The sequence below is a fragment of the Alligator sinensis genome, unplaced genomic scaffold, assembly GCF_000455745.1.
Source record: "Alligator sinensis unplaced genomic scaffold, ASM45574v1 scaffold584_1, whole genome shotgun sequence".
NCBI lineage: Eukaryota > Metazoa > Chordata > Crocodylia > Alligatoridae > Alligator > Alligator sinensis.
In genome coordinates, this window is record NW_005842419.1 from 1,287,959 (window position 1) to 1,308,584 (window position 20,626).

The 20,626-nt window shown below is 44.6% G+C and overlaps 1 protein-coding gene across 7 annotated transcripts in view; it reads left to right on the top strand.

Annotated features, from left to right (window-relative positions):
- Positions 1-20,626, top strand: part of ARHGAP44 (Rho GTPase activating protein 44) — a 76,071-nt gene that overhangs the window by 22,470 nt on the left and 32,975 nt on the right. For 6 of the 7 annotated variants that reach the window (XM_025211661.1, XM_025211662.1, XM_025211665.1 and 3 more), the window contains 5 exons: positions 4,730-4,847; positions 10,026-10,106; positions 11,711-11,779; positions 11,949-12,030; positions 15,966-16,093. In XM_025211661.1, coding sequence (XP_025067446.1) covers positions 4,730-4,847; positions 10,026-10,106; positions 11,711-11,779; positions 11,949-12,030; positions 15,966-16,093 — 478 coding nt within the window. The remainder of the gene's footprint in view (positions 1-4,729; positions 4,848-10,025; positions 10,107-11,710; positions 11,780-11,948; positions 12,031-15,965; positions 16,094-20,626) is intronic. The other variant, XM_025211664.1, reaches the window with a different exon arrangement.

Below are 20,626 nucleotides of genomic sequence, written 5' to 3' on the forward strand. Positions count from 1 at the left end.
ATGCAACAGCAATATCTCTTGGGCCTGAGCAACTTAAATTCAGTCAACTCAAGGAGGCCTGTAAGGTGTCAGAGACTTGGATGTAACTGAATGGACAAATCTTTGCGGGGTGACTGCCGCCTTGTTCATGAGTCCCCAAACACGACTTTCAGGCCTTGATTTTGAAAAGGGATAAGCATGTGGATAAGCATGATGAACCTATCATGCTGGAAACCCAGGTGTGCTAGTAAAGAGGTGATGGAGCTATCAAATGCTGCAGCCAGCCAAGGCACATCTGCACCTCCATATGCTTACAGTTGGAAAACAGAATGCTAAGAAAGGTATTCACTTTTTCTGAGTGCCAAGGATGTCCTGTTTAACACGGTAGCTGAAATGACAGGCCCTTGATAGACACTTGAAGTAAGAAAAGTCCTGCTCAGATTAACAAAACACACCATTAGTAATGGTGAAAAGGAAACCCATTCCAAAAGGAACTTGCAGGGGACCTTGGCCAGCTCCTTAAAAATGCCCAACTCATTTAGCAACCTATGCCTCCTTTCCAAAAGTGAATAATGTACCCCACAACCTGTTGACCGTCAGTGAGTTTCAGACTCCTAAGTGACTAAGGGTATCATTTTAAAAAATGCTTTAGTTACTTAGCAGCCTAAGTCCTCTTGAAGGCCAGTGAAAATGTTACTTGGTTGCTTTTGAAAAGGTTGCAGTCTAAGAAAAGCTCTCAACTTAAAAGGGGTCCCTGGTGATACTCACCACCTTATGTAATTAAAAGGTAGGGACAGATTAAACCAATTATAGCAATTGAAAGTGGGAAGACTTAATGCATTTCTAGCTGATTTGTTGTTCACTGTTTTCTGTGTCTTTTCTACCCTGCTGAAAGCAGAAACTAAACTGTGGTAATTTAGCAACCATGTCATTCCAGTATAAATTTCCCTTATTTAGTTTCACTTAGTGTGAGTTAGAAGTAGACATATGAAATGGTTACAGCAAATCAGCTGACCTACTCATGAGGTCAGCTCTCCCCACCTTCCTTTTTAAAGTGGCATTATTGTTTCATCTAACTACAGCTAGAATGGAGAAAATCTTGACAATGTGATTCCACTTTCAAAATTGATGCTATTGACTTTGTGCACTTTGCTAAGTTTTTTACTATGAAATCGGATTGTTGGGGTCTGCTTTCTAGCAACCTTTAGGAAACAGAGGAAGAAAATGTAACACCTGGTTTTTTCCTGTTCTGCAACTTCTCATATGTTCCTTGTATTGTGGTGTCAGGGCATATGTATGGCTTGTTGTTTGTGTGCATGTGTTCTCCTTGAAAGTTTTGTGGTTAGTATTGTGGGCCTTAAACAGGCTTGGTGAGAGAGGCCTGGATGCAACTTCTGGCCTTGTGAACAGATTCAGGAGTTAAAGTCTCCCAGAGGTTAATCCCTCCCTGCTTGTTAGTGAGGGGTTAAACTGAGCAGTGTAGAAGCCAGTTACTGTGTAAACAGGAGCAGCAAACTGGGGAAATTGTGGTGGGGAGTATGTGATGCCTTTTGCCATAGTACAGTTGTGTTCAACACTTGTGTGGAACAGTAGTTGTAGCCATTCATGGATGTGCTGTGTTTTCTTTGCTGCCTGAAGCCTCAAGGGGTTTTCTGTATCTGAGGTACAGGTTGGTAGTGATGCTAGAAGAACAAGTGCTAACAATGCAGAGCATCAGAGCCTGATGGGCCTTTGGAAAATGATATTTGAGGAACATCAACATCTCAGCTTCAAGAAAAAATAGACTTGATGACTAGGGAAGCAGAGACAGTGGATAGCTAATAGGTTTCATGGTGTGTAACCACCAGAGATTAACAGGCTAGTAAAACAATGAGAGAGAACAGGATTGGGGGGAATTCAGCGCATTCGGAAATATCCAGTTCTTATCAGATTCTCAGCATGGAAATTGCAAGAGAAGTCTCTGAAGATGCAGCTGGTAAAGTGGAATGGAGAGTTTTATGGAATATACCAGAGTGTGGCTGCACAGCTCAGTCTAAAAGATTATCAATTTATCAGCCATGTCAAGAAAGAGATCTCCAAGCATCCAGATAAGACAGACCATTTTTATGGTGTGTCCTGTGTTCAAAAGAATGGTAGGAGTGTACTGCAGGGGCGAACAGACAACAGGATGGTGCGCTGTCTTCTTGAATCCAAAATATGAAAGATGACTCTCAAACTGGATAGATTACTGAAGTGAGTGGGCAAGGTCCTGCTGGTGACAGTGTATATCAGCACTAACAGTATAGCTTTATGGGATATCTGTCACATTGGAGATGGCTTCAGAGAATTAAGAAGCAGTTTGAATTGGTGGAAGGTTAGAGTGGTTTTCTCAGAAATGTTCCTTTCCCTATGAGCAGAAGAAAGCAGAAGACAGGAGATTCTGGAAATGAACAGCTAAGTAGGAAAGTGGTACCTGGTTCAGGGGTTTGGTTTTGTGGAATATTGGGCCATTTTCTATGAAGAGAGTGAGCTTTATAGTTTGGATTACTTTCACCTTAATAGAAAGGAACCCAGTCCAGTAGGAGACAGAACTGTTTAAATCAGCATGTCCAGAAACTCTGCATGCAAGTTTTAGAAGAGCTGGCCAAGAAGCCTTCTGTAACATTACAGATGATTGGTTTTTGTCATTAATGCTCATGAAGTTCCAAAGGACTGGAAGAAAACTAATGTAGCCATATTTATAACGTATTTATAGAATGGCCTCTGTAATGATAAGCCCATTAGCCTGGCATCAATCCTGGAAAAATAATGGAGGGCTCAATTAATAAAAGGACTCAATACAAAAATGAGAAGGAAATATAATTTATGCCGGTCAAGATTAATTTAAGGAAAATAGATCTTGTCAAGCTAGTTTGATATCATTTTGATGAGACAAATGTAGCTGTAAAAGTGTTGCTGTAGTATTGACACTTAGGCTTCATAAAGCATTTGAGTTAGTACTGCACAACATTTCATGTAAGAAACTAGAACATGCCACATACTGCATGGGTTAAATCTGGCTAACTGAGAGGTAGCAAAATATGCTTGCAAATTATTAAAAAGTGCAAATACAGTAAGAACTCCTCAAGTGGGTGTACTTCTTGCGGTTCTTGGCACTATGTTATTTCACATGTTTTGTCAATTATCTGGAGGAAAACATCAAATTATTACTGATGATGTTTGCTAATGATGCAGGAATTGGAGAATGAAGACGAGGGCAGGTCACTGATCCAGGTTGAGCTGGTTTGCTCAGTAAATTAGATGCAATCAAACAATAAGTATTTCAACTTCTTTGAATGTAAAGCCATACATCTAAGAGCAAAGAATGTGGCTCATACTTACAGGTTTTGGGCGGGGAGTACTATTTTAGGAAGCAGTGACTCTGAAAAGGACTTGCTGACCATAGCAGATTATCAGGCAGACATGAGCTCCTAGAGGGATCCTATGACTAATACAATCCTTGGATGTAAAAATGGGAAATGTTGTTTGGGAATAGGAAGGTTACGTTGTCCATGTATTCAGTGCTGGTGTGATCACTACTGAAAGACTGTGCAGTTCTGGTGCCAATTCAAGATCCATATTAATAAATTGGTGAGGGTTCAGAGAAGAGGTACATGAATGATTTATGGACTTCATGACAAGAGACTCAAAGAGTTCAATCTATTTCATTTATAAAAGGCAGGATTAAGAGATGATTTCATCACAAAGTATATGGACAAACATAACTTTTGACCATTTTAAAGGGGGAAGGAGGCTGGTACTGGGGAGTGAGCTTCAGTATTACATTGTAACTGCTGTGGCTACGAGCTCCTGTAACAGGGCAAGTCAGCTACATCATTTTAGCTTTAATCGTGAATGGAACAGAGTGAAAGAACCAAGGATCTTACTACAGTTGTACCATTATAGGAGCATGCAGCTGTAACAGTTGTTTTCTAACAACCTATACCAATGTCATCTGCCATAGTTATGGACAGATGGTACAAATAATATTTAAGTTCCTACAAAGGAACAGAATTAATGGAGGACTCTAGCAAAAGGACTAAAAATAAGGTGCAAATATTTAACCATGTGAAGAATTAACAAGGGTTGAAATGGATTCTCCATCCCTGGAAGTTTTAAATGCTAGATTTGATCTTTTTCGAACAGAAATGCTCTAGTTCAATCACAGCTGCCGGACTTGATGCAGAAACTAATTCAGAGAAGCCCTATGGCCTGTGTTGTGCAGGCGGTCTGTTCAGATGGTCCCGTCTGTCCTTAAAATCTGTATATGAGTTTTGCCTTTTAGACTCTGCATTTGATTTTAAATCCATTTTACAATATCACCCCAATCTCCCTTCTCTAGGATATTGTATCTAGGGCAGGCCAGCCCAGTGTTTTGTATGCACTGTCTGATCAGTACCCTTGAAAATTAACTAAGCCATGCTCTCTGCCAGGCTGGAGAGCAGGAAGGCGCTCTGCCAGCTGGCTGGGATCCCTTCTGTCGTGCTGAACTGGCACATATTGGGCAGAGAGGAGCCATCTGCCTTTTTAACATAGAGAGGCAGCCCATGGTCTCTGCAGGTCACTCTCCACCTGTGCTAGGTAAGACCCTGTGATCTCTGAGCTGCCCCCTCGTCAACAGCATAAGGAGGGTAGACTTAAGCCCACATGCTTGAGATCCCAGAAGGCCATTCCCTTTCCATGAGGCCCAGCCCTCTGTCACTGATACCATTTCTGTTGTCTCTCCCATCAGGTGGCAGCAGTCTGCTAAGTCGTCGGGTTTGTCAAGCAACCTGCAGCCATCGGGTGCCAAAGCCGATGCTCTCAGGGAAGAGATGGAGGAAGCAGCAAACAGAGTGGAGATTTGCAGGGTACCTCTTGCTCTCTCTTATCTCACAGCAGCACAGCCTGTAAATGCTCTCATATCTCTCCTTGTGAACAGGGGAAGTTTAGTAGGGGTCAGGATCCTGGGGAATCTGGCACTTAAATGTTCAGACTTTTGCCAGCAAGCAGGGAGTTGGCACATGTCAATGATACCAAGGGATGTGTACTGCTCCCTGCATTCCTGGTCTCAGGCACCAGCATGAGAAGACGTTTGGCCTCAGGCTCCCTCACTTACTGCTGCCAGGACAAGAAGTGGCCTCAGGGAAAGGAGGCCTGTCTTGTTCATCCACGTGCAGCTCCAGAGCCTATCATTCACTACTTTGTTCAGCCTGGGGAGATCCCCTCCCACAGCCTGCTCCTGGAGCACCATTACCTTGTGTTCACAGTCTTCAGATACCCACTCCTGACCCCACTCTGCTATCCCTGTGTGGCTTGGAGAATCTCCTGCCTGCTCTCACCTTCCTCAGCTTGGGGAGTCTCTCTCTGATCCTTTCCCCTCCTCTGGTTCCTCCCTCCATAGTGCACACAGCCTGGGTATGGGAAGGAGTGGTCTCCTCCTCACATGCAGGCATAGATGCTGGGATGAACTCCAGAGCAGCTTCTGACTTGATGTGTCCTGCCCTGGTTGTTAGCAGTACATCCAGGCTGCTGTAACAGCACAGCGTTCTGAGCTGCAGCAGTGCAACGTGTTGTTTTGTCAGAGTCCTCAGAGGTAATCAGTCTTTTTTCTCTTGAGGTTTAGTTGATAAGTCAGTAAATGCAAATGGAAGTCAAAGACCTAGACAGAGAAGATCTTTTTACCCCTCTGCTTCATTCCTATCCCAACTCTCCTGGCAGTGTTGCAGCTAGAAAGCAAACTATTCCTCCATCCTTGGGGGTGTGGCAGGAGATGGGTGCAAAATTCAGTGCCAGTGTGAACCCCAATGTATTACTGAGGGAGAGGAGGTACAGTCTAGCCCAGTGATGGCCAATTTTTTTTAGACAAGGTATCACAAATTAGCCCTGCACTTTCCCAGAATGTCACTCCTATCTCCTTCCCCTGCCCAATCTGCTGCTCTGGTTTCTGCTTCCTTCCCTGTGCTCCCTTCCACATCTGCTGCTTTGCTTTCTGCTTCCTGCTCTGTCTGCCACTGTGTTGCATGTCCCCTTCCTGATCTGCCATGTGCCACACATGGAGGCTGCCCTTGCCATTTGTGGTAAACATGACACCGAGGTGGTCACCCATGGTCTAGAGGCAAAGGCTCGGGGTGAACATTATTAGATCTGAGGCCCAGTGTCTGCTGTGCACAGACTGAATGCAAGACTGGCTAGACCACTTCCCTGTTCTATGACTCTATTTCAGTATCTTGAAATTGTGGATAGTGATGCTCAGATATTGCCTCCCAGCAGGATATGGGGCTTGGTTTGTTATTTTGGAACATTAGGTGCGTTGAAAGGGGACACAATGTTGTCCAGTGAATGTAGTGCTGGACGGGGACTCAGAACACCTGCTTTTTGCTCCTGGCTCTGCTAATAGTTGATCTGGGACTTATCACCTTGCCCCACCTTCTCTCCCCCTCCCCCCACCCCCATTTCTTCCCTCAGTCTCTCCATTTCTAAAATGAGGAAACTGGCCCTCACCTCATTCCCACACCATGTTGATATGTACTGATGAACAGTACAAAGTAAGAGCTAGGTATCATTTTCTTGTAAATTGGTTTGTAATCCTTGAACAGAGTAAAGGGTGCTTCAGAAGCTCAGAGGATTAATATACACCTTTTGAGTGTAAGAGTTAAAAGTATTAAGTTTAAGAAACTTTTAACACCCACACAAGTCAGGACTTGTGAGCATTTCTCAGAATCTGGCCATTTTATTTCGATGCTGAAATGGAAACCAGGCTGTCTTCATTTTGGTCCTACAAAAGCACATACCAGCTCACATGGTGGAAGGGGTGTGACTGTGTATATTCAGTAATTCCAAACTAGCCTAAAGAGCTATTACAACAGAACTGCCATTTGCTACATGCATAATTTTATTTGGATAGTAGAGGTGATCAAAATTTATATATCTTTAAAAAGTACTCATGAGCAGTGTCACCACTTTCAATCGTTTACTTAAAAAAGGGGGGATATCTTTCTTTTTTTTCTAAGGTCTAAAATGTAAATAGGAAACTCAGAAAGTTGACATACTGAAGTTGAATAGACATGTGGCTCTGCATGTCAACTTACTGTGTAATCTTTTCTTTTGATCAGTAGTTTTGCTTTAACTGCACCCCTTCCCCCCAAGAATTACATAATAAATCACTGAAACTGTGTCAGTGTGCCCTAGGGTCTGGGGGCCTTATAATTAACATAAACTATGAAAAAATCTTACTGATGAGTTCTGCACTTTACTGGTTTTTGCAATAATGTGCTATATATATAGTGAAAAAGACAAATAGGGGGGAGGCAGGGAGAAAAAGCAATGAACTTTTTTTTTGATAGTTTAGGCTATATGTAATCCTTCCCTTAGGGAGCATGGAGTATTTGACTGACCAGTTGCTGCTTCTAACAAGCCTGCTTAGTATGAAGTTGTTGCGAACCATTGGCTAATTATAAGCTCCACATGGGGATTGTCTGTGTGCGTGCGTGCATGTATGTGACCGTGAGAGAGAATGAAACCTTGCACAACCAAGTAAAGTATATACTAATTGGTTTGGAATATGTTCAGTATCCAGGGCAAACATAGACATGATTGCTGCACAGAGAATACAGCTTTCCATCAGAGTCTTTTGTGCATGGATCCATTTTTTCTTTTTCCCCAGAGCTCTTGTGGTATGGAGTCATTTTACTCTGTCCATATAAAGTTGCTGTTTTGAGATAAATTATGGCTTTTGTCAAAACAGACACCACATGTATTTTCATACTCTTTGCATGCTTAATGCTGATTTTGCACATGAGAGTTTAGCTTTATTCCAAAGTTTATTTCTTTAAAGCAAGGTTGTAAACAGTCAGTGGCTTTATTCTGATTGGCCCATCTGACTGTGTATGTAGTTGTGGTAGAGGTCAGTGAGTTACTTGAATGTACGAGGAGGATCAGGATTCACGTTAATTGCATGCTTTCCTGAATTAATATGGTCATGGTCCTAATCTTGCACACTAACTTATTACCAGGAGTAGCCCCACTGAGATCAATATTTAGGATAAACACATGTGTAAGTGTTAGCAAAATTGGGATCCCTGAGTGGAATTACTGAATATATGTGAAAACAGCGACTTCTCAATACTTTGCCATAGCCAAGCAATGCATTTGTCTGTATGATCTACCTGTCCATGCATTGCACTTTGCATGAGTCAGAGGAGAGCTGCCGTTAATCAAGCAAGGAAGTACAAGGGCTGTTCCTGATTATCCCTAATGCACATTAATAATGGTTTGCCTACATTGTCCATTCTCATATGGCCGGTTTCCATCTCCCTAGCTCATGTCTGCATCTGAATGCATGTGTTATTTTGTTCAGGATTTTTGTGCATCTTTCCTGAAGCCAGAAGGCCACATGGGTCTGGGGGCAAAGCCTTATCATGCTTGTTATGAACATGGTTTGAAATGTGTCATTTGTTGATGCTGTTTCTTGCTGGCATAGATATCTAAGAACTTATTAAAAATATTCTCTGCAGTGCCTGATATCAACTTGGGCAAATGGCCTTCTCCATGTGAGATCTATGGCCTTATAGGGCATGTGTTGGGAAGGACAGCATCTTACAGAGCAACTGAAAGCCACTTGTCCCTTTCCTATTCTTAAGATATTAGAGGCTTAGAGGCCAAGATAGCAGGGTTTGCATTGGTTGACATTCTGTGTGAGAAATAAAAAATAATAAAAATAATGAATCTTTTGCTCAGAGTTAGGCAGAGTTTGAGCAGCTGCTCTTCAAGATTCCCGCCCACAGCTCTGCCAGTGTATCTTTATCCTGCTGTTCCAGGCCTGGTTCCCCTGGCCAGACCAGTATGCATTATCCTTGACCTGCAGCCCTCACCCCACTTCACCTGATGTCTTGGGCTTCTGCCAAAGCACTGCCACCAGCACCTGAGCAGAGACTGACTCTTGTGCTGACTTACCCCACTTTGAGGACTGGCTTTGTAACATGGACAGAAGGGCAGACAATTCCACATCAGCCCTTTCTAAAGAACCCTCAGATTCCATTTGCAACCTGAAGTCAGTATAGAGTTTAATCCACATATCCAGGGATGAATGGTTCTCCATTCTGTCATCTACAAGAGACTCTGAAATTCATTCTTTTATAAGGAATTCCAATAAAATCCCTGTGTTACTAACCCATCCTTTTCCCTTTGTAAGGTTACCTATCCTTCCCTGAGAGAAACTTCCCTACAAGTCAAAATTAGATTTTTTCTCAAAAGAAGACTGTTTCGAGCTCCATCTTCTCCACCTCCTATTTATACTTCCATTACCCTTCTGCCTGCACATCCATCTTCAACATCACTTTCACCATCATTATGTCCATCTTAGTCTCTGCGTTCATCTCTTGTCTCCCCATCCTGCCTCTATGCCAGTGATTCTCAACCAGGGTGCTGGGGTACCCTGGGGTGCTGCAAGAGCCTTTGAAGGGTGCTGCAGGAAGTGTGAGGAGATAAGCAAATAAAGGCAGGCTCAGGCTTCAGGTAGGGGAAAATAAGCAGATAAGGGCAGGCTCAGGCTCTCCCTGCCTGGCTGCTCCCCTACCCTTATTGTGTGTTCCCTCTGCAAGGAGGTAAGCTCTGTAATAAATAATTTTTGAAATGGGATGCCACTTAATTCACAGAAGGTATGGAGTGCTTTGAGTAATGGGGTGCCTTGAGTCTGAAGAGGTTGAGCACCACTGCTCTATACCATAATGCTCCATCATGCTCTCTGGTTCCATCTATCTCCATCTCTGTGTCCCACAAACATTCACTTCCACTTTCTGTTTGTTTCTTTAGGTGGACAAAGCTTATAGCATGGAGGCATGGTCAGAATACCTGTTGCCAGATCATTTGGTTAATATTCAGATATTATTTTCTCCATTTAAAAAAAAAATCACATTTAACCATAGCAAAGCAATAAAAGTGTTCTTTGTGGCATTTTTTCACACGTTTTATATTTACAAGTTAGAATTGTTTGAAAATTATAAAAATGTGACAATAAGACAATCAAACTGCTTTCTTCCTCTTCCAAGGCCAACAAGGGCCACATACAGGGCACCACTGACCATCCTAAGATTGCCAATTGGAGAGGCTCAGATGCTGAGCTGTTGAAGGTATATTTTTGATGGTAGCATTAGCTCCTTCATGGGGGTGGGTCTACATTTCTATGGGATACAGGTTCTACCTATTGCTGACCTTTGGAGGGGGGGTTGGGGTTGGTCTTTGATCATTTTTAAACTTGGGGAGATGGGAATATACTCCCAGAAATGAGGTGAAAGTAGACCATTAGCTATTGTACATGCTTCCCAGAAGTGCAGGCCAGTCAATTATAGCCTAATCTGGACCTGCAACCCCATCACCCACTTCTGCTATTCCCATACTCCTGGATTTCTCATGAGCAGAGGCTCACAGCTGCTATAAATTTTGGATGTAATCAGGGATATGACCCAATAAGACAAACCACTTTCACTTGTGCCTCCACAAGGACTTGAACACAGACCTCCATACACAAAAGGGCAAGTTTCCCAAACAGCTATGCTGTCTAACCCTGCTTTCCTTCCTTTCCATGCAGTGAAATTGCTGGATCTCTTTTTGTCATTTCTCTGGAGAAAAGCCTCTAATAAACTGATTTTGAAATCCCCGTTAAAAGTGACACTGGAGGATGGTTTTTATCTAAGCTACATCTTTAATAGAGTTGGCACCTAACTAGGACCTGCAAAGCTCTTTACACACTGGCATGTGCCAGATAAGCAATTGTGTATATAGATAGATACATGCACATCCAGATGTAGGTCTTGCACAGGAAGTCATAATATAGTGGGGGGCTACATAATACATGTAGGCTTTTGTGTTGACTTACCATGTGACCTCAGAGCAGGGCCAGATTAGCAGTGAAGTGGGTACTGAGGACTGTGTTGGTGACATGCAGATGTCTAACGTGCTTTTTTAGAATGATCATCAGTTGATTGATCAGGGAGAAGACTACCAGATATTTCAGATGGCATTAGATGGGTCAGTCCTGCAACGTTCTCAAGTGTCCCAAGGGCCAAATTCTGACCAGTGTACCAGCCATGGGATTCAGTGGGATTGTCCCCAGTTGCAGCACATCTGAGTCTGGGCCACCATGTCTATTACCATAAAAAAAACCTTCTTTCAGAAACCAAAGGGGGGGAATTACCAACTTACCAGCACCTCAGATCTCTGAATAGCTGTTCAAGGCAAAATTCTCATCTTCAGTAGGCAACGTGAGCAGGATTCTCAGACCAGGGTGCTGCAAGATCCTTGGGTCTCCTGGTGTGTTTGGAATTATCACTGAAGCAAAATGTTGAGGTTTAGATCTGACTTGTGGGTCTAACAGGGAGCATCTTACCCCGGACAAGGTATTTTTGTTTCAGTTCTCCAAATCCTCCAGCCTCCCCTTCTCAGCCTCATACCAGTAACGAAAGCTAAATCACAAAGATTCACTGAAGTCAGATCTTTGTATTATTTTTTTTTGCCCCACCTTTCTTTTAGTGTCCCCATTACCAGCAGTCAGGATCAAATGCAGCAAAAGGTTTGTATTGTTCTCAGGTGACCTTTCAAAATGGGACGTGATCTCAGTAGTATGTACAAGCACATCCGATCATGCGTCAACCATTCTGCCTGGAAATAATGGTGTCTAATGATGAGAGTGGCTGTTTTGTGTGACTTACCTCTGCTCATTTTGTGCTCTCCACAGGACCAGCTCTCAGCTGACATGTACAATTTTGTGGCCAAAGAAATAGACTATGCAAACTACTTTGAAACTGTAAGTCCAAAGCAGGCTTCTTTGCTTATATTGTTTCCTTTTGCATGGTGCCCTATTAGAATAATAATCAATTCCTAGCTGGGATGCTCCCTCCTACCACTTCTACCGCTACCAAAAATCCTACCCATTTCCACAGTAGGATGTAATATGTCTTTTGTCTTTTCCCCAGTTAATAGAAGTGCAAGCAGAATACCATAGGAAGTCATTAGCACTTTTACAGAACGTGTTGCCTCAGATAAAAGCACAGCAGGGTGAGTGTACAGTGTTCTTCTTTCTTTACTGCATGCTGAGTTAAGGGGGAGGGTCAGGGTTTGGTTGCCAGGTGACTAGGGCAAAAGTCATGATGATGCAGCCCCTTGTTCTGCATTACGTCGTCATCCATGGGGTGGTGAGAACGTTCCCATTCCTCTGAAGCATCAGGTCTTGTTCACTGCTGCAGGCAGGATCGGAGCATAACAGTACAGGGGTTGCAGCGTACTGCTGGAGAATGGGCCTCCACTTAGTAGGGAAGCCACCGTTTTCTATGCTGGGATTTGGCTGCCACAGTCTGGATCAGTTTTGCTCACCATCGTGCTCAAAACAGGTTAATTGGGCAGTAAGTTCCCTACTGTGTTCCCAAATTACTGATTTTATTCACATATGAATCCCTCCCAAACCTCCTGCCCTGAGATGGCTGTCTTTACCGTGAACCATCAAAACCTAGTCACCTTCTATTCTTTCACTGTGCCCAAGTCAATCAGTTGCAACCCAGCAAAGAGAGTCAGCCACCCCTCTCCCACTATAGAAAATCAGTCCTGCATGCTGTCTCGTTCCAACAACTCAGTTTCTTTTCCCCCCCCAAAAAACTTACATTGCTCTATTTCTCCTTCCCCTGAGACTGATTTCCCAGACACATTCAAATGAGCCTTCCCCGCTGGAACTTAGCTTTCTCCCTCACTCAGAGCTGTGTGACGAGCTGCCAAGAAACGTCCATCCTTAAGTTCCAACACATGTTATATGTAGGGTGTGCCATGCATTAGGTCTGTGCGAAGCAGCTAGTATTAGCTTCAGATTCAGCCAGTTTGGGGGACAGTGATTCGATTCGGTGATTTGAATCACTGTCCCAAATCGATTTGGCCGAATCTCTGAATCAGCCAGGCCCATCCTCCGCCCCTCTCCCAGCCTGGCAATGGCTGCCCCGTCCACCCCAGCTCCCGGCACTTGGGGAAAAAAAAAGCCCTGACTCAGCAGGTGCTGCCGGGCGGCTGCCCTCCGCCGCCCCGCACGCCCCCCCCCCCTTCCCTCGCCCCGCCATAGCTGCTCTGCCCACCCCAGCTCCAGCCCTTTAAGGAAAAAAAAGCCCCAGAAATCCTGCACTCACTAGTTCCTGCCTGGTGTGGGGGCAATCTCTGCTGCCCCGCACTGCGTGGGGTGCTCTGCATGAGTCTTGCAAAGCCCTGAGGCTGCTGCAGGAGCTGGTGAGCCCGTGGGTTTTTTTGTTTTTGTTTTTCTTAAAGGGCCGGAGCTGAGGTGGGCGGGGCAGCCATGGGGGCGGGGCTGGGGACCCACAGTCTGATCCCCGCTCCCCACCCCCTACTTATCAGCTCCGAGTCCAGCTGCAGCCTGAACCATTGAAGCTCTCCAAATCTTTTCCAAAGATTCAGAGAGCTTTGAATCAATTTGGACCTTTTTATTGGTCCCCTGATTCAATTTGGATTTGGAGATTCGGCCACCAAATTGGGCCGAATCTCCTCCAAATCGAATCACCACTTGAAATTTGCACAGCCCCGCCATGCATTAAATAAATGCCTGGCCCAGAGTCCAACTTAGTCTAGGCCTAGCCTAGGCCTTTTCCTGTTTGCAAATCCCCCCCAAGATCCTGCTCCTTCATGTTGCTTGTATTACCCCAGTTTGTCTCCACCTTTCACTGCCGGCTGTGTCTGGGTGGCTTTGCCAGCCCTGTGCACTTTAGGTTAAGTTAGGTCAGAATAAGAGGACAGTTAATGAAGTTCTTGAGTATAGAGAGCAGAAGGTAAAACAAGACTAGATGGGACATTGTCTTTTACTTAACCTATAGCATATGTTAGAACCTGAAGACAGAAGTTTCTTGGTGTTAGGCTTCCTTCAGAAAAGGAACTTCCAGCTCCGTCACTCGAATAGACCATGCAGGCTCCTGACCCCACCTCCAGGAATTGGATTACTTCCCCTCTCCATTCTCTATGGCTGCAGTGGAAATGACGTGGGTATATTCACACATGGGCTTATTAACCCTGAGATACATGCATGCACCGTGCTCACCTCCCCTCTCCCACCAGAGTGCAGATGCACAACAAACTGACCTGCAGACAGATGCAGCCTTGTATACCCACATACTCAAGTATCCCTGAAGGTGGACATTAGATGGGAAATTCTAGGGTCTTGTTGGGATTTGCTGATCAGGCAGAATAAACCTGGCTCTATATGCCTTTCTTGGTAAGGAAACACTATTTCTCAGTCTGCCCTGAAAAAGGTATTGGTAACAAAATCTCTCATTTTTGCATGCAGTCCCCGAAATATCTAGAAATGTGCTTTCATCTGTCCCCTGGGCCAAGCATACATCTCCTTGTGGAAGAAAGTTACTGGAATCCAGGAGGCTGAGAGCTAGTTTGTTTATGGCCCCACTTTCAATACACAGGATTTCATTGGTCCCACAAGGCGATCTTGCTTGCAACTGGAGTCTTTGTCATTTTAAAATGAAAGTCCTGTAGTAATTGCTTGGCAGCCTGCTTACAGCATGGTGAATAGCACCAATAGCGTTCTGTTCCTCATAGTTGCAGAGAGAGCTGAGCTGGAAATAAGTTTTCATTCTGCATTTTTTTAATTAAAAAAAAGAAACCCTCCCTTAAATTGGGCCAAAAGAGTCAAAATCCTGAAAATTTTTTGCAAACCAAAAATCTGTTCAAATCCAGTGGATGGTTTTGTTCAGATGTTTTGGGAACATTGTGTTTTGATTTTAATCTTTTTAATTGTTTTACTTTAACTTTAGTTTCATTCTTGTGTTCTTGTAAATTCCAGCTGCAATGCCTTGTGGCAGCCTTGGGGGATTTCCATCCCTGGGAATGCTGGGAGGGTTTATTCCAGTATAAGCCTTTTGTCTACAGAGGCATGAGAAAAAGTAGTATCTCAGATCATTAGTGAATTGAGTCAGAGGCGGGTGCCATCCAAAGTGCATCCTGAATCCAGCAGACAAAATGGCAGGCCATGTTAGAAGGAGAGGCTCAGGACAGGATTAGCTTTAACAGAGGTATGCAGGGAATCTGGGACAAGGCTTACCAGTGCTACTAAGGGTATGGATCCTTCTGGCCCAGCAGTTTCTGTACACTAAGTTCACAAACAAGTATTCAAATACCCTTGTCTCAATGACCGTACTAGTGATTCCCAACCAGGGGGCCATAAGAAACTTTTGAGGGTGCTGTACAACTGTTAGGTATGCAAACACCTAAACATGATGCACAAGAGAAACCCAAAGATTTCAAATAGAATTCATACCATCAAAAACATTCGTACCTCTTTCCGTGCTCTTTGCAACAGAGAAACTGCTCTGTTATTTTTTCACGCTCAATAAATGAGTGAAAAAGACTAGGGGGTATTTTCCAAACAATGCCTCGAGTCTTACAAGGGGTGCCATGAATTACAAATGTTGAGAATCATTAGGCTATATATTCTGAGGAGAAGTAACAATAATGTTATAAATAGATGCTTTATGAAGCTCTGAGTTTGGACCCTCACCTTTGGCAGGGACTCAATATTGTGCCGAGGCAAAATGATCAACTGCCAAGAGCAGGGGATGGATAGGGATTCCCTCACTAACCTGACTCCAGGTGGCCATGGGGCAATGCTGGGAGAAGGTTGAGTTTCAACATGAGGGCCCCTCAAGGAGCTGGGGGGTATCATGCTCCAGAATCACATAGATCTAGATATGAAAGCATCCGAGACATGCGTAGTCCCCCATCCTACTCGTACAGATGGGACCTGGTCTGCATGTGTATAGGGATGCTCACATCAGAAACCTCCCTATGCCAAGATAGCTCAGTATCTGTGGATACTTGGCTGCTGTAGACTGTGGGGTCAGTGAAGGTATAGCTACACCAGCCAGTGAGCAAGCTCTCCCTAATCAGCCATTAATTCCTCTAACTCTCCCTCTCTCTGCTTTGAATCCATATAACAGAAGCTTGGATTGAGAAGCCCTCCTTTGGGAAGCCCTTGGAGGAGCATCTGGCAGTCAGTGGGAGGGAAATCGCCTTCCCCATTGAGGCATGTGTGACCATGCTGCTTGAGTGTGGCATGCAGGAGGAGGTGAGTAGGGGGACCCACCTCCCCTCCCAGCTGGACTATTTTATTCCAAAACAAATACTTCAGTGCTTTTTTTTTCTCCAACTCTCCCAAGACAAACACTAATACATGTCTGAACATAGGTTAAGTCAGAGCAGTCATTATGGTACAAGAATAATAATCATCCCTTTTGGCATTAAGATCTATGAAAAGTACCCCCCTTTATTTCTCTACTCATTCTTCCTAGTGTTTCCAGAATTTCAGGCCAACTTAAACATTCAAAAGTCATGGGTTAGGTTTCCAAGAATTTGAATCAAGCCCCTGCTCTTCTCCCTCTGTTCCTATTTGCAGCCTTTAGTTTAATTATAAGAGTGAAGATTGCAGCCTTCTGAATCATTAAATAAACGTCTTTGGAGATTGGGTTGTGATCACAGTATTTTCTAACCTGTGGCACATGTAACCTTGCGGGTAATGTGGCAAATTTCTAGAAGCAGAAGGAAAAAGGGAAATATATATAGAGGAATAGAAGAAAAAGAAAATATGAAAATAGCTCTATAGTATAGAATAGTCACCTAGTCCAGTCCCATGTACAAATGCAGGACACATTATTCCTAAAACACCCCATGCAAATGCTTATCTTGGCTCTCTTTAGAAACCTCTAATGAAAGAGATTCCCCAGCTTGTTCCATTGTCTTACCATTCCAACATTTTTCCTAAATTTTAATTTAAATCTGCTTTGTTGTAGTTTAAAGCCATTGCTTCATGTCCTGTCCTTTGTGGCAAGGGAGAAGAGTTGTTCACCTTTTTTATATCTCTTAGGTTGTTGGAGAAGTTGCTGTGTGGTTGTAATGACCTGCAGTGCTACTTGTTATTATCCATCACACGGAGTCATAGGAATATACAAAAATTTTACAAACTTAAGAGATACATGGCCACCAAAAAATTAGAAACCCCTCATCTAAGACATTGTGCGTGTGTAAATCAGGAACATTTCCACTAAAATCAGTGGGGAGATACTGGTGTAAGAGAGAGCAAAGGCAGGTCTCAAGTCTCAGATCTCTTGCTTTTTCCCACTTTGGTAGAGAACAAGGAAGATAGGAAAGTAAATTCTGCATTTTCAGAACAGCCAAAACCAGGCCAAACTTAGATATGCAATTCTTATGGACTAAGCAGGCCCAATGCATTGTGATGTAAATGGCTCAAAGAGTACACGTGGTTAAGCAGCTTAATTCAAAGTTATTCTCTTGCACAAGTTCATCTCCAGCAGGAGATGATCATATGAGCATTTGATCTACAGCAGGAACAAATTAATTCCACTGTGTTTAAGCTCCTGGCAGACATTACAATAAGACATACCTAATTTGTTAATCACACCATAAATAGTAACCCTGCCACACATTCAGACAAGTAGTGATGCAACAAAATAGGAAATAAACCACAAAAATATTCCACAAAATACGTGTAAAATGTTTGTGGTTCATTTCTAGCATGCCTTAAATTGAATGTGTGGCAAGGTAGCCTTGCCGTGCACCCTGATGCAGGCTGCATAGCAGGGCTTGGTTGACAGCTTCTCCATGTTTGCAGGATGACAGTTGTGTGGTGCAGCCCTGCACTCTGCAAGTTTCAAGGCGCCAAGCTGAGGGGAGCTCATTAGCTGGCCTGAGGTGCTGGGTCCCTGCAATCCAGCATGGCACTTGCTGCCCTTGCTCCGCAGCTCTGGTGGGGGCTGAGGAACAAGGTACATTCTGGTGTCTGATCATGGTGAGTCACTGGGTCACTGGGACCTAGCAGGTTGACTGCCTTGCCCTGCTGCTCCCAGGGAGCTGTGGAGCAAGAGGCTTGACACATCCCAGCCATGAGGACCCTGGGATAGGTGAGCACTTTGCTGATCTCAGGGTCCCAGTGTACCAGGGTCTTTAAAAAGCATGTGCAGCCCAGCTGCACACCTGGTGTTCTGACATCCCTGGCACATGGGGATCCCAAGGACAGGGAACCTCTCCCTGATCCCAGTGTGTTGGGACCTTAAAAAGCTGCATGTGCAGTTGGGCAGCAAATTAGGTTTTCTGACATCCCAGTGCACTGGGTCTGGGACTGTGACCACACCAGCATCTCAAATTGGCTCCAGTGAGGTCCCAGGGCTGAGATCAACCATCGCCGATCATCCCAGCCCCAGGACCTCACCAGAACCAGTTTGAGATGTGGTGAGGTCCTTGCAGTTGTCATGCAGTATTGTTAGCCCCAGCTCCAGGACTGCACTGACATCTTAAACTGGCTCCTGTGCAGTCCTTGGGCTGGGACTGACAGTCAACTATTTGTTGGTCCCAGCCTTGGGACCACATTGGTTCACACCGGCTGTGGGCCCCCAGGTTTCGGCTTGCTGGTGCAGAGAAGTCTGGGATCTTTGGCCCCCTGCTCCCCCTACACTGGCAAGCAGTTAATGGTATGGTTGGGATCTGATCCCAAAATCATGACTCCTGCCATGAGCATGTTGTGCGTGACTGGGATGTGTTGGGATTGCAGAGCAGATCCCCTGGTGCCATTAAAAGAACATGTGCCAGGGGCTTAAGATTTTAGCTTTCATTTGCTCAGCATCTTGCAGTCCTGAGCAGCACCTTTCATAGGGCAAGTGAGCATTCAGCTCTTCCACAGGGCTGTTCCTGTAACACAAGTGGCTGATTAGATAAGACTTCCCACCCCTCCCTTATGGTTTCAGCATTTAGAGTCTGTTGATCTGCCTTTGGTTGGCTCGTTTTCCTAACAGTGTCACATTTTTCCTAGGACAGTTGGTCTCAGTTATTTATCAGCATTTTGGAGACCCAGATAATTCCTTGTCTACAGAAAGTATATTGCTGTTCAGAACCACATGGGCAAATTTGCCTTTTCTTTTTGTTTGCCTTGAAATAAGAGTGGGAAAGCAGGAAAGATGATTTCAAGACCCGAGGAATTGGAGCATAATCTACTGGATTCATTTGCATGCACAATGTCCTTTTTATGACAGTCCTTTCTTAGAGACAGACATATTAGAAAGTTTCCTGTCCCTCATCATTAGACAGAAACCGGGACTGAATGGATAATGGAGAAACCAACCTTCATAGGTTTGGTGAAGCACCTGTAGACTCTCAGAATTATTTACAATTCTTTCATTTGTAGATTTGGGCTGAAAATCTTCTCAGACCACAAGCTCCTGATTGTCTTCTGATTTGTTTTCTTGGAGGGAGGGGGCAAGGGAGCTGGGTTGACTGGAGAAAAGGTTAAAAGAAGCAGAGGCTTTGCCTTTCCAGACTCTGCCAGAATTGAGAAAAGCAGCTGAGAAATTGAAATCCTGACTTTAAAAAATATTGAGAGGCATCTTGGAATCTCCAAATCAGTTTGGTTTGATTTTGGGTCACAGCTTTGGGCTGCTTCCTCCTCTATGCTGATTAGATCATTCATCTCTGTAGCTGATCCTGCCAATAGCAAACCTTTGTGCTTTCCCCTACATTGCCCCCCTCCTTGCAAGGAGCTCCCTGCAGACCTTTGCAAAGCCATCTCACGGTCCTTTAAATCCCTTCTTTGCTGTGCTCTCCATTAAAACCTAGGTGACAATTAGTGCTGGTTCCTAGCCTGTTGACCTCATTTTCTTGTGCTTCCTCCGTGTCCATCTGTTTTCCCTTGTCTCAGATTGAAAGCTCTTTGGGACCATCTTGTGGTTCTGTGTTTGTACAGCATTTAGCACAATCAGTCCATGACTGAAGTTTCTCAGTGCAATTACAGTTCAAATAATAATGAGGGGAAAAAACAGTAGCTTCAGTAAGACCTACTGATTGGTTTGTTTTGGATCATGAACTGGGTCATTCATGCTTCCCTCTCAGTTCAACCTCTTAGTGAGCCTAGGCTACTCACAAAGCAGAGATTAGCTGTTCACCTAATTAGATCTATGTTCCCACAATCCCAATGTGCCCTAATAATTCCTAAATCTGTCCCCTCATTTTCTCAGGCAGGCACATTGAAGAATGCAAAAACATCTAATTCTGGTCATTGCTTGTCAAAGCTAGGAAGGACAGAATTTTGTTTATATCAGCAGATGAATCGAGCATGACTGAAGATACCCTGGACGCACAGACTTCTAGAGAACAAGTGACCTCCTCTCCGCCCTGGCCTGATTTTGCCCTACATCAGGGGTGGGCAAAATATGGCCCGTGGGCCAGATCTGGCCCATGGAGGGACTTTGTCCTGCCCACAGCCGATCCCTCAGTTCCGCCTAGCCCAGGCGCTGTCCAACCTGTGGCATGTCCTGTTGCCCCCTGGGCATGCAGCAGGGCTGGGGCAGCTCCACAGCTGGACTGCCTTTCTAGGGAGCCTAGACAGTGGCAGGTCCTAGCTGTCACCACTGCTGGCACCAGCCCCATGGTACTGGCAGGGACCTGTGCACACAGCTCCAACCCTGGCCTGCCCCACAGCCACTCCAGACTCGGCCCGCTGGTGTGGACCAGCTCCAGACCAGCCGGACCTGCATGCACAGCGCTGACCCGGGCCTGCCCTGCACCTGCTCCAGACTCACCCACCCGCGCAGAGCAG